At 37.1% G+C, this 13299-nt stretch overlaps 1 protein-coding gene across 2 annotated transcripts in view; it reads right to left on the bottom strand.

Annotated features, from left to right (window-relative positions):
* The window catches only part of TSTD2 (thiosulfate sulfurtransferase like domain containing 2), a 36216-nt gene that overhangs the window by 12809 nt on the left and 10108 nt on the right, over positions 1-13299 (bottom strand). For both annotated transcript variants that reach the window (XM_036741497.1, XM_036741498.1), the window contains exons 3-6: positions 11833-12158; positions 7408-7528; positions 3092-3217; positions 444-549 (exon numbers count right to left, since the gene is read on the bottom strand). In XM_036741497.1, coding sequence (XP_036597392.1) covers positions 444-549; positions 3092-3217; positions 7408-7528; positions 11833-12158 — 679 coding nt within the window. The remainder of the gene's footprint in view (positions 1-443; positions 550-3091; positions 3218-7407; positions 7529-11832; positions 12159-13299) is intronic.

Here is a 13299-nt window from a genome sequence, read left to right as displayed (position 1 = left end):
CCTAGGTGATATTTTGAATAGCTATACACTATTATAATATATGTTATAATACACAATATGTAGGTATTTCAGTTATATATAATAACAGAAAAATATTGTATGTAACTGCGATCTTGACTGAATATGTAGGATAGCACTGCTGTCCAGTAGACATGAATTATTCCACTCTAGAAAGCTAGTAACTTAACTTGTGAGAATGAAATAACCAGTTGAAAAGGTTAGGGAACATTTTTCAAGTGCCAAAGCTTTAAAACACCCAGTAGTCCTGCTCAGGTTTCTAATGTGCTCACACTATGACTATTCCATATCTAAGATAGGGAAATGCTTGCTTTTTTCACAAATCACTACAGATCTGTTCTGAGTTTTACTTTCTATTTTGCTTCTCTATACAGCAGTTTTAAAGCCTAATAAATACATTTCAATTTTTTCTAAAATATGCATACCAGGTTTTTTGTACGAGATCACACTGGGATTGATTCCCATGGGCACGATTTCTTCAAATACACCAACATGAAGTCCTGGAAAACAGTAAGCTCCTCCTTTGCTGGTCTAGCCAATGAAAAACAAAGAATACAAAGTCTTCCCTTCCTCAGAGCCAAACCTCCCAGCCCTCCACTCCTTCCCCATTCTGGTCCTGAGACAAGAACCAAATATAAGAATTTTAATGTACAACACAACATGACACAAATTTACAAAGTGGCTTGCGTATTCCACAGTCATTTCAAACAGGGAAAACCTGACCTCTTCATGAACACAAAAACTAAAGTCTGAGATAAAAACTGTAAAACAAAGTTCACCGTGTAATAGCGTATGGAAACTAGACAAGAAGCACTAATGTATCTGTTTTCTTTCTCTTCTTAGATTATTACTATAGTGAAACTTATTACATTATCACAGGTGCCCCTGAACTAAATACTTTCCTTAAATTGCCTCAGGACCTTGGAAAGTGTAAGAAAGAGATGATCTGCTTCCAATGAATACTACTTAAATATAATGGCAATAAAGTGTGCCACATACAAAAAAAAATGGACCATAAAAAAAGGGTATAGTTTTAGGGCTGGAACAGGCCAAAGAGGTCATCCAGTATGAACTAAAACTCAACTCTTGCCACATAAAGGGTTTGACCACGTGTCCTTGACTCAAAAATCTATGTCACCACATAGATACTACATTTTTTCTGTATTACCAAATAAGGATCATAAGATTTAGAGCTATCAGGAAGTTTAACTGAAACTGAGACAAAGGAAGGTTATCAATGTTTAATAATAATAAGTGAATGTAAAGTTTAGAATCACAGAATATTAGAGTTGGCAAGCAACTTTGAGAGAGAGAGAGAGAGAGAGAGAGAGAGAGAGAGAGAGAGAGTGTGTGTGTGTGTGTGTGTGTGGTTACAGATGAGGAAGCTGAGTTCCAGAAAGCCAATATTATCTGCCCAAGGCAATAAAATCATATAATCTTAAGAGTTGAAAGGAGTCATAAAAATCACTGCTAAGACAGTGGCATAATTGGAACTAGAACTGGGTTCCTTTAGCCCTCCAAAGCTCTTTCTATTGTACTACCCTGTCTTATCTGTTATTGAGTGTTTATCAACTTTATACTGACTTCTCATTTCCTTTTTCTTCAAATAATCTGTAGTGGGTGAAAATGAGAAAAAAAAAAGTGGTTACCTGTGCTCTGGCCCAGGGCTTCTTAACCTTTTTCCACTAGAAACCTCTTTTCAAATTTTGGCAGTGTTCCTTGGTGTTACATGGCCTGAGGGCATGCACAGTGCAAAGTGCACATGCATTGTGTTCAGAACCAAGGCCCCAGTGAAGTTGTGCGATACAACATGGGCAAGCGCTGCCAGAAACACCTCTGATTCACTACATGTTTGATTTTCAATTAATTTCGGTTGTTGCATGTTCAGAAACTTTTTACTGTTGCCAAATTTTTCGGGACCCCTTATGGGGTTGTAACCTACAGTTTAAGAAGTGCTGCTCTAGCCTACCCAAGGGAAGAAAAAAATTGTCTGCTTTTCAAATTTGTACCCTTCTGCTAAAGAAAGCAACAACACAAAACAAAAATAAAACAAATGAACAAAACCTCTGAAGAAAAATCTTAGCTGATTTCAACCATGGAAACAAAAGATGGGAGAGGGCCCTAAAATTATACATATAATAGATCATCCCTAAATCTCTCTTCTTAAAATGTTTCTGTCCCTATCATCTCTTCCATGGAAAGCTTCTGCTTCTGCTCATTAATATACTGAAATTTCATCCATCTAAACCTACTAAATAAAGTTAGTTTGTATCCTATTATAGAAGAAATTGATATTTGGATATTAAAGAATTTCAGAAGAAAAATGAGGTGGACAGAATCTGAGAGGCCCAGGGGTAACAAAAATCATTTATAAATCTGAAAAATAACAAAAACTAGTAAAAAAAAAAACTCAGTTAATTGGAATATTCTGGTAATAAGAGTATTGCATAGGAAAAGAAAAAGTGCAATTCAAACATGAAAACTTTTGAAAAATCTTGCTAAAAACATTATGATACTTTTCTAACTTAGTAATTGTAACAGTGAACATAACTGTGTTTGGAGGATTTTACTGCCTCTTAGGGTACATTTTCTTTAACACTACAGATATAAAAGGTAATAGATTTTGATTGAATTTGTCTTTGCCCCAGAAAGCCTGCTAAAAAAAAAACAACACCAACTGTTTGCCTCTTTTTTTTTCCTCTAAAAGTAAAATGCCCAAAAGATTCTGATTATTTCAAAGTTCCTGAGAGGTACAGCAAGGCCTAGTGGTTACAGAGTCAGGAAGGGTTCACATCCCACTTATGAAACATACTGGCTGCATGACCCTGCAAAAGTCATTTAGCACTGTGGGGTAACTCTCTAATACTACAAACTACAGAAAAGGTACTGGTTTGTGTTGGTAGAAGGAGTTTCCTCACCAGATAGCTCCTTATTCTGGTGAAATCACAGGTCCAGTCCCTAATCATCTGGGTTCTTGCTAATTGAGGTTTTAATGTTACATATCAGTATGAAAACAACCATTTACAGAAGACGAGAAGACAGCTGAAGTGATTTTTATTCCCATTGCTCTTACCTTAAAATCTTCCTTACATAAGATATTCTTAAACAAAGGATGAGAAAGCATTGCCTCTATATAAAGATCAGTAGCTAATCTGCTCCCACCCACTGTTCCATTGATTCCTTCTGTAGCAATTCGAACCTAAAACATTAAAAAATGGCAAAGTTTAAAATCAGGGCTCACCAGACTACAAAGATATTGTTCTGTTAATTTATTGCATCAGAACCATAAACCATTAACTCCATCAAGAGAGAATGCATACAACTGGGCTACCATATATTCTATTACAGGACACCTAATAGTGCTCTGTGGCTAGGGAAGAGATATTTATATTTCCACTGAAAATCCTGGGCAAATATTTTACTTAGCCTGAGTGGATGTTTGACCATGGAATTGAATTCTGAGAACTGCCTACATCAATTGGCATAAAAGGAAGATCATTTCTATCTGCAGTGTTTCTAGAAATTCAAGATTTGAAAATCCTATAAATAAATGCATCTTTTAGATTTAATTTCAAACCTTTCTTCTCTCTAAAATGATTCTTTGTTCACTGCATTCTTTTGGTCCCTTTCTTTCTTTACCCTGATTCGAAGCCAGAGTTTTGCTGAAATAGTACCGTAGGGACTATGTCTTCCTTAGCACCTTACATGTGAGACTGCTTTATAACCAAGTCCATTAGTGACTCAGTGATTAAATTTTTTGGGACTCAAGGATTATATTTTTTGGAAGGGTTCTAAGATATTAACCTGATTACTGAATTCCATCCAACAGCAGCTATTCAGGTCTAATCTAAATTATTATTGTTATTATTAATGTTAATGCTATAATATTCCAATTCATGAGAATTTAAAATTAGTTTTACAGATTTACAGTTTTACAGCACATACAGGCATATAAATACTACGCATTTAAAAAACATTTCATTCAATTCTAGAACTTTAAGGAGTATCACTCCCTGACATTTTAAAGTGATTATATATGCAAATAGATAAACCAGTTCTGCAAAATGAAGATCAAGAAGTCAATCTGACATTACTTCTACTAAGTTCCTCTATACTGTTCCCTTAGACAGTGGGGAAAGGTAATAGTTATGATACTATATTAATTTGTTATCAGAATGAAGCAAAAGATTAACCTCAGTTCTTCTCTCCATGAAACCAGAATGCAGTAAAATGCACAACAGTGAGCTACCAATACAAACCTTATGACCATTCCAGGCACAGTCATAAATCCAGTCATAATGGAGGGCCTTAAATATAAGAGGGGTTAGTGACTTGGCTAAGATTAAAGAGAGTTATGAGAGTCTTGGGCACAGGCATAGGATAAAGCCATTGCTAGGGTAGAAGAAACCAAAGAGTAATGCTTCACTTATCTGGAGGCCACTACCTACCTCAACTATTAAGGGTACAATTATGAACCTGGAAGTAAAGGAAAAAGGCCTCTCACTGACAAGAAAAACAATGAGATGCAAATACCCTCACGTGCGTTGACTCAGAGTTGTGTATAAACAACATAACATCAATAACTAAATAAAACTGTAAAAGTCAATTAGTGAATAGCACCTTAGTAACCTCAATATCTTCAAAAGGTACTGTATTAGAGCATGTTTTACATAACAATGACTCAATTACATAAGAAAGGTTAAATTATATTCAGCATATTCTACCAAAGCTAGGAAGCAGGTAATACACTATGGAAATTTCACAGAAAATGACAAAAACTGCAAAAGCTGTGACTCCAAAAAGAGCAAGAAACAGTCATCTGGAACATTCCCTCTGAAGAATTTTTTTAACTGTAGTAGAAAAATGGGATGAACTAGTGAAGCATTCTGTTCTGTGGTTTCAACCTAGGAAAGCTTTAATTTTGATATGAAAAGGAAAAAAACAAAACTGACTTGGTTTTTACTCCAATTCCATTAGGCTAAGAGACTCAAGGCAAAGGTGAAACTTATATCTGTATTATTGCCTCTTCAAATCTCATGTTTTAATATAAATTTTGTAACTGCCTCATTGATTTTTTTAAACTCAATTCTAGATTTTTAAATATGTCTTCAACTAAAACTTAATTTTTTTTTAAGAACTGTTTCAAACTACGTGGGTGCTTTTTTCAGCTGTGTACAGATATAATGGTTCTGAAACAGTCTGTTCCTACATTAATTGGTTTTTATATTTTTTCTGTTTGTGGTTGATAAAGTGCTTCTTAATTAAAAAATGTTACATTTCTAAAAATACATAACTGAGCATTAAACATGTATAGCTAAAAGAAAATTTCAAAAGTTTAGTAGGATAATTTAAGGGCTGGGGAGGAATGATTGATTGCTGTAAAACTTCTAGAATGTGTTTTTAAAGGGATGGTTTGTAAGCATGTGGAAGGAGAAGCCAGTAGAGATTTCTCAGGAAGAAGTTATGCCTGTCTAAACTAATTTCCTTTTCTGACAGTTACTAGACAGGCAAATCAAGGGAGTGCCAAAAATACAGTTAACTTGGATTTCAGCAAAAGATCTGCCAAAATCTCTTTATCATTTTATCCTTCTGGACAAAAATTAAGACATGTGGGGTAGATGATAGTACAGTTGGTTGGGTCTGAAAGCTGGAAAATGAATAGACCAAAAGACAGTCCCTGTCACGTTGGAGGGAGATCCCTAGTGAAGGATCCTGGAGATCAAGGCTTAGCTCTGTGCAGTTCACCACTTGCATCAATGCAGAGAGCTGAACGAACATAGCAATAAGCTTAATATCTGATTTACCTCATTCTGATGAGCTAAATTTTCCAGTTAACTTTAGTTTTCTAGCTAACTTAACTGCTGATTCACAATCTCAGATTTGGAAGGAACTTTACAGATCATCTAGTTCAACCCCCACCTTAACAGGAATCTCCTCTAACATTTCTGTCATAGAGATTATATACAGCCATAGCCAAGCCACTGCATGGTGCTACTTGAGTTCACCCAGTACACTTCAGAACAGATCAAATTTTTAGCAAGTTTTCCCTATGTTTAACCTAAATCTGGTTTCTATCCCTTGCTCCTAATTTTTCCTTTTGGGGCCAAGAAGACAAAGTTTACTCCCTCTTTCATGTAGTAGCTTTTAATTCCTTAGAGAGTTAGCTCTCATGTTCTTCTGCCCAAGTCTTCTTTTCTCTAGCTCAAACATCCCCATTTCCTCGTATCATGTCTTGGATCACCTCTCCATCCTGTCTGTCCTCCTCTGAATGGGCTGCTGTTTGTCTATATCCTTCCTAAAGCACAGTATGCAGAATAGTACACAATATTTCATTCATAATACTCAGCTAGGGCAGAGCGTTACAGCAGAACTATCACCTCCCTTGGTCTGCATAGTAGGTCTTTCTTTAAAAAAATTTGTTTTGTTTTTAAAAAGACCGTATCACCTCCCTGTCTTGCCCAGGTTAGAAGTTCAGATGCCACTCACAGTTTCGACCTCCTCTGACTGACACAGAAGCTTTAATGTACTTCATTTTCAGTCTTAGCCATTCTGTGAGCTCACCACATGGGTGCCTGTCTTGGTTTGAATGCCAGCCACCCTCCGAGAAGAGATTACAGGGGTATGCCAGTATGCTCTAGAAATCCAGAAATCTTTCCCCCGTATTAGATTGCCTCCAGGGTATATTTATACAATAATAGTTCACATTTATGCAGTACTTTACAATTAACAAAGTGGTTTCCTTACAAAAACCCTATGGAAGCACAAAGTGAAGAGAAATTTTATCAGCTGCTTGAAGGCAATGGCCAGGGGAGACAAAGACCACAGCCTCAAATTGAGAGCTGTACTCCTCTACCTCATGTACCTCAGAGCTCATCTAGTTCAGTGTAGGACATTTTGGTCCAGAGGGGTCAAGTAACTTGTTCAGTGTCATACAGGTAGGAGGTAGTAGAGGTAGTTTTAAATCCAGCACTCTTCCAACACGCTTCACTGCCTGTCCAGGGAGAAATTAAGTAATGGACCCATTTCTTAAGAAACATCTTTTTCTTTAAAAAATGTTATCGCAAAAGGCCCTTAGTTTCATTAGGTAGCAAAAGATGAGCTGAAACTCCCTACCACTAGTGTTACTGGGGGAAGTGACAAAGAAAATATACATGAATCTCACTTTCCATAGCAGGTATTCTTGAAAAGTTGTGTATAAAACTAAGCTGTACTTTAAATGAACACTAGAATTTCAATAGTTGACAAACCCCATAATGAATTCTTTTGCACTAATGAATAATATTTATGTGTTAAACTTTGTCCATGAGATTTTCTTTAATTGAGGCTTGCCCTTATAACAATTACACTAAAGAAAAAACATAGGAAAATACCAGTTGGAAAAAACCTTACCTTTCCTGTGAGGTGCAGGTGTTGGCACAAGGCTTTCTGCCAAGCACAAAGCCATTCTGGATCCTCCACATCACAGTAACAATAATATAATAGTACTACTCCCTGATTGCTATTCTGGGCACTGCAAAAAGATCAAACAAAACAAATAGGAAAATCAGTAGCCAAAGCCAAGAAAGTCATAATCAGTACTGCATCTCCAGCCAGAATCTAAGGTCAGAAACCAACCTATAACTAGCACAGTTTATGCCTACCTTGTCTTCCCTCCCTTTTCTCATCTGAAAGTTAATTGTTTTTTAAGACCCAGATCAAATCCTGTCTTCTATGATGCCTTCCTACCTATTTTGGAGTTTATCAACTATCCCTTCCTCTATAGCACACAACCTAGCACTTACCGTATGTCCTCTCTTATATTACTGGGCTAATTTTTTCCTTGAGTTTCCCCACCTAGATTTAAATTCCTATAGGGAAATGTATCTTAAATAGCTACATATCTAATTACAAAGTGTATTACAAAGATACTTTTTTTTAAAGGTCAGAAACTTCATTACCACAGGTAAGAATAAAATAGAAGGAAAGTGGACATTGTCTATGGGGGGACTATGGGATGAAAGCATTTGCTAGTAACGAATAAGACATCCAATGTGCTAGAATAAACAACTGGGTGTCTTGAGACAGAAGGTTTGGGGGAGATGTCCTAGGACAGAGTGAGTTCCAGACCCTAGATGAAACCAGAGATAAGAGAGATTCCTCTGATCCACAGCAGCTAGATTCCCTAAGCTAGGTTCGTCCACCTCAGGGAAGGTGGGGAAAGGGATAACTAAAGAGAATGAGACCACAAATGATTTCTGGGGCCTCTTTGTTCCACCAATTTTCTTCCTACCTGCTTACTGATTTTGAAAATTTCTCTCACAGCTAAAGATATCAAGCTTTAAATGTAGACACCAGTGGAAGAAACACCTAAATCTATGTATACTTAAGTGTAGTCAACCAAAGGTTATATATGACTTGATATCACATCCTTTCCTGTTTTGATAGCAAGGATGGAGTGAGCATAAAGAACTAAAATTGGGAGAGATGCTAGAAGTAGGGGTGGGAACAAAAGGGGAGCTTTCAAAACTTTACCTAGGGTTAGCAGAGAATCAGTTTACTGAGGTATTTTTTATCATATGTAGCTAAGAATGCTTGCTCTGCCTCAAATGAATTCATTATAAAGGAGCTTTGTTCCCACAAGATTCCTTAATAGAGGTATCAGTGTATTGCTTTTATATCCCAAAGAGAGATAATTCACTCCTTTTATTTATTCACTAAGGACTTGGTGACTAATTGAAGTCAATGACAGTGAACCTAAACAAAGAGCTTTTTAAATGATGTTTCTTGGCATCCATTAGACCTGGAGGGAAAAAAAATACAGTTGCTTACTATGTTGTCTTCACATTGAAGCAATCAGTCCTAAAAAGCCTTTGGGATAGAAATGAAATTTGGTAACAAGGATCAGAACCTCGCTATCCAGACTTGATTAACTACAGAATTTATATAGCTGAAAGGTCCCTTTTTAAGGTAAAAGGCTCCACAGAAATCATCTAGTTCAAGCCACTGCATCAATCTTTTCTACAGCACTCCAGATAGTTATCCAGAGCCTGCCTGAATAAAAACAGTCTTCAACTAATACAGGGACTGTATTCTAAAAGCCTGTATGGAAAGTGGTTGGGAACATTTTCCCATTGAAGCAGTATAAGGATGGCAAGGTTCCCAGGTTAGCAAACAGAAGCCTATTTAGTTGACAATGTTCTTCGAGTGTACTGCGTTTACAATACTACAGAACCTCGTATAACCAAATATGATAGTGCTTTATAATTGTATTGCCTCTGGGACAATGTATGCGTCTCTGTTTAGCTTTTTAAAGCCTTTCATAACCTGGCCCCAGCCTACCTTTCCAGCCTCACTGTATATTACTCCCCTTTCCTCACTCTGTGATCAGTCACACTGGCCGCCTCCTCTGTCTCTCGTGGCTCTATCTTCCTGCCTACACCTCTGCACTCACTATCCCCCGTGCCTAGCGTGTCCTCCCTTCGTATTTCCACCTCACTGAAACCCTTTCTTCCTTCAAGATACTGCTCAAGCACTAATATTATAAAACATTTTCGTGTTTGCCATCCTAAACTACCTTATATTTAATTACCTTTTTTATTCTGCACATATTTATTTATGTACATGTCTTTCCTATTAGAATATAAACTCTTTGAGAGTCACTATTGTTTTACTATTTATATTTGTATACCTAGCACCTGTCAGGCACATAATGGGCACTTAATACATGCTTGTTATTGACTGAGTTTAGAGGGAACTGTGCTTAGAATTCCAATTTGGCAAGTCAGAAAAACTTTTACCTTTACTGTTCCCTTAACAGTGAGATCAAAAACTCCTCCCACTCCAATCTACTGATGGTGACTCCTTTAGCCTAAGGTAGGAGATCCAACATGATAGCGGATTGCCGGATTGGGGGAGGGGTGAAGAACTGCAGTTTGAGGTGGGAGTAGGTTAGGAATGGGATGGGGACTGCAACATGGAGAGGGTTATGTATAAGTGGGGATAGTTAGGGAGGAACAGCATGTTCTCCCAGTCCAAATGACACTTCTCAGTCCTGAACAGGTCTTCCAGTCATTTTCTTTTTTCTGGGAGCCCCATGGATTGGCCTATCTCTTTTCTTTTTCATTGTCTCTGGCTCTTCTCAAGATTAGTCCTCCTTGGCCCTCTATGAAAAGAGAAGAGTCTCAAAGTTTGTTCTGATGACCAAAAGAGAAAACACATGTAAAGGGCTTTGCAAGCTTTAAAGTGGTGACAAATGACAGTTATTATTATTCTAACCCAGTATCTGGCCCAGTGGAGACAGAAGAAGCTGTGACAGGGTGTTGCTGGAACAGGAATCAGGAAGAATTAGGCTCAAATCTCTGCCTCAACACTTGCTATCTGTGAGACTCTGGCCACATCATATAATCTCTCTAGGCCTCAGTGTCTTCATCTATAAAAAGAAGGGGTTGGACCTGATGATCTCTAAGATTTTCTAATGCTTCTGGGCCCATATCTGGAACATGATGATGATGATGACGATTCTTTAAGGTCACAAAAAATGCCTACATCTGTCAGTGTCAAACTTACCTCTGACTGACTGTTCTTTAGTTTTCAATATTTGACTGTTCTGGAGTCACAACTATGCCATACGGACTTCCTCCCTCTCTGATTGGTTGGTGCCACGTAATCTAATTAGTTCCCTCTTCCCTGCTTCCTTGAATTATCTAGGTACCATGACCTTGGATATAGGTTTTTTTTGTCTCAGGTAAGGCACTCTGCTGCCCCCTGCTGTCACCAGGGAACAACAAGAGGTCTCTCGCCCCTTGGCTAGATTCCCTCTTAAGTCTTTTGGTGCTTATTAAACACCTGCTACGTGCTGAACACGGTGCTAAGTTCTGGGGAAGCCCACCAGAACAAGTAACACACAAGTTTTAGCCCTCACGGAGCTGACAACTCATTACTCTTGGCTTCCCTTAGTTTGTGTCACACATGGGCTACCTCATGCCTTTGACATATCAAGTGATCAATAGTTATTTTGTTATACTGAACTGAAAACTGAATTCAAGTACTTGAAGAGCTGCCTGACCTGTGAATCTGTCCGGCCTACTTCTTCATCACTCTCTTCTCCAAAAAGAAAGTGTCTGTTGTTTGACACTCGCATTGCCACATTCCTCATCAAAAATGCTGCCACCTCTAACGTCTATTGTTCTCTTTTCTCATCTCCTCCTGTTTCCTAGTGCTTGTCCCATGCTTCTTGGTTTTCTGGCAAGAACGCTAGAAGATACCAGGCAACCAGAATCACTTTCTAACTTCTAGGAGGCAAAGTGACCAGTTCATCATGCCTAATTTCAGGTGTTTGGCTAGACTTGGCTTTATCCATCTTCACTGCTAAAGATGCCTTCTTATTTTGTTGAGAGAAGAAGAATAAGAAGGGGAAACTACTTCTGAGTTGGGAACAGCTTAGGAAAACTAAGGGAAAAAGTTAGAAGGTGGGTAAAATACTGAGTAAGAGGATACAACATCAATTCTATACATCTCAGTCTTCCAAGGATATCAGTATATTATAGCATAGTCCACTGATGTGCATGATAACCTAGCAGAAAAAGTTAAATTACATTCAGTATGCTCTAAGAACCATGTGTTTTATATGTGAGAAATAATTCCACCAAATATGACTGAAAGGAGTTTTATGCTTAAAAGAGCAAGCTACAGTATCTACAGTATGTGACAACAATATGAGATGTTGTATGTAAGTATATCTAAGAATATCTGAAAGATCTATGATTTGAAGTAGGCAACAGTTACTGAGATGACTGGAGAGATTAAAAAATTCAAAGCAAATAAAGAAAACCTAACCTCATGAGCTCATCAAGCTTAAAGCAGCTCGTGTCTGGGAGGTGGATGGACACTTGATGGTTAGAGGTAGGGGGCACATTTAATCCATCTGTCTTATCTGCAGATACATAAGGCTTGGGGGTGCCAGCCTCAGCAGCCAGTTGCTTTAAAACAGAAGAGGTCTGATGACAAACATCTCCTGCATGCTGGGTGGCTATATGTTTGTGGATACCAATTTGGTCTTTGAAGATCTGCTGGCAGCATGTCCACCACGCTCCCTTGCAGAGCGATGAAGAGCAGCTGGTGGGTTCTGGAATTTCCTTTGTTTTGACCAAAAGGGCAAATGCCTGTAACACATTAGAAACAGCATTAGTTAGTGTTCTTATTAATAGACAAAGCTATGAAGAACCTAAGATTTTAGTAGGAAGGGTTAATTTCTATGAAGCCCTTTTCTCTAGGGTTTTTGCTTTAAGTCCTAGGTTAAATTACTGAACTTCTCTGGGCCTCAGTTTCTCCAACTATAGACTATATGATCTCTAAAGTTCTTCCTAGTTTTAAAATTCAATAGAAATGCTGCTTCAAATAGCATGGAACAATTTCTTTATTAGTAACTAGGTTTCCCTGACCTAAAAAAAAAAAAACACATTTGTACCATATGGATAAAAGTGTGTAATAACAGAATTCATTTGGAAAAACAAAAGGTCAAGAATATCAAAGGGATTAATTAAAAAATGTAAAGAAAAGAGGTTTAACAGTACCAGATCTTATATATTGTAAGGCGATAATTATCAAATCTATCTGGTACTGGCTAAGAAATAGGTGGATCAGTGGAACAGAGTACACATCAAATACACAACAGTAAATGATTACAGTAACCTCGTGTTTGGCAAATGTAAAGATTTAAGCTTTGGAGATAAGAATTTACTATTTGGTAAAGGAAAGTAGTCTGGCAAAAACTGGGTATAGACCAATATCTTACACTATTTATCAAGATAAAGTCAAAAAGGATGTATGACCTAGATATAAAGTGAGCTGTCAAGAACATGAATATATTACCTATCAGACTTATGGACAGTAGAACAATTTATGAATAAACAAGAGATAGAGACCATTGTGAGATATAAAATATAATGATTATAACAAAATATAATTTGATTATAATAAATTTAAAAGTTTCTGTATAAGATTAGAAAGAAAGCCAAAAACTGGGGGAAAATTTTTATAGAGTTTCTTGGATAAAGGTCTCATAGCTCAGTTATATAAAGAACTTCACCAAATTTAAGAGAATACAAATCATTCCCCAGTTGATAAATGGTCAAAGGACATGAACAAGTAATTTTTTGATAAAGAAATCAAAGCTATATATAGTTGTATGAAAAAATGTTCTAAATCATTATCAGAGAAATACAAATTTAAAACAACTTTGGGATATCATCTCATACCTACTAGATTGGCTAAAATGAAAGAAGTGGAAAATAACAAATGTTG

Source organism: Trichosurus vulpecula, chromosome 1 (assembly GCF_011100635.1).
Source record: "Trichosurus vulpecula isolate mTriVul1 chromosome 1, mTriVul1.pri, whole genome shotgun sequence".
Taxonomy (NCBI): Eukaryota; Metazoa; Chordata; class Mammalia; order Diprotodontia; family Phalangeridae; genus Trichosurus; species Trichosurus vulpecula.
The sequence above is the reverse complement of the archived record's forward strand: the minus strand, read 5'-3'. Positions and strand labels throughout refer to the sequence as shown.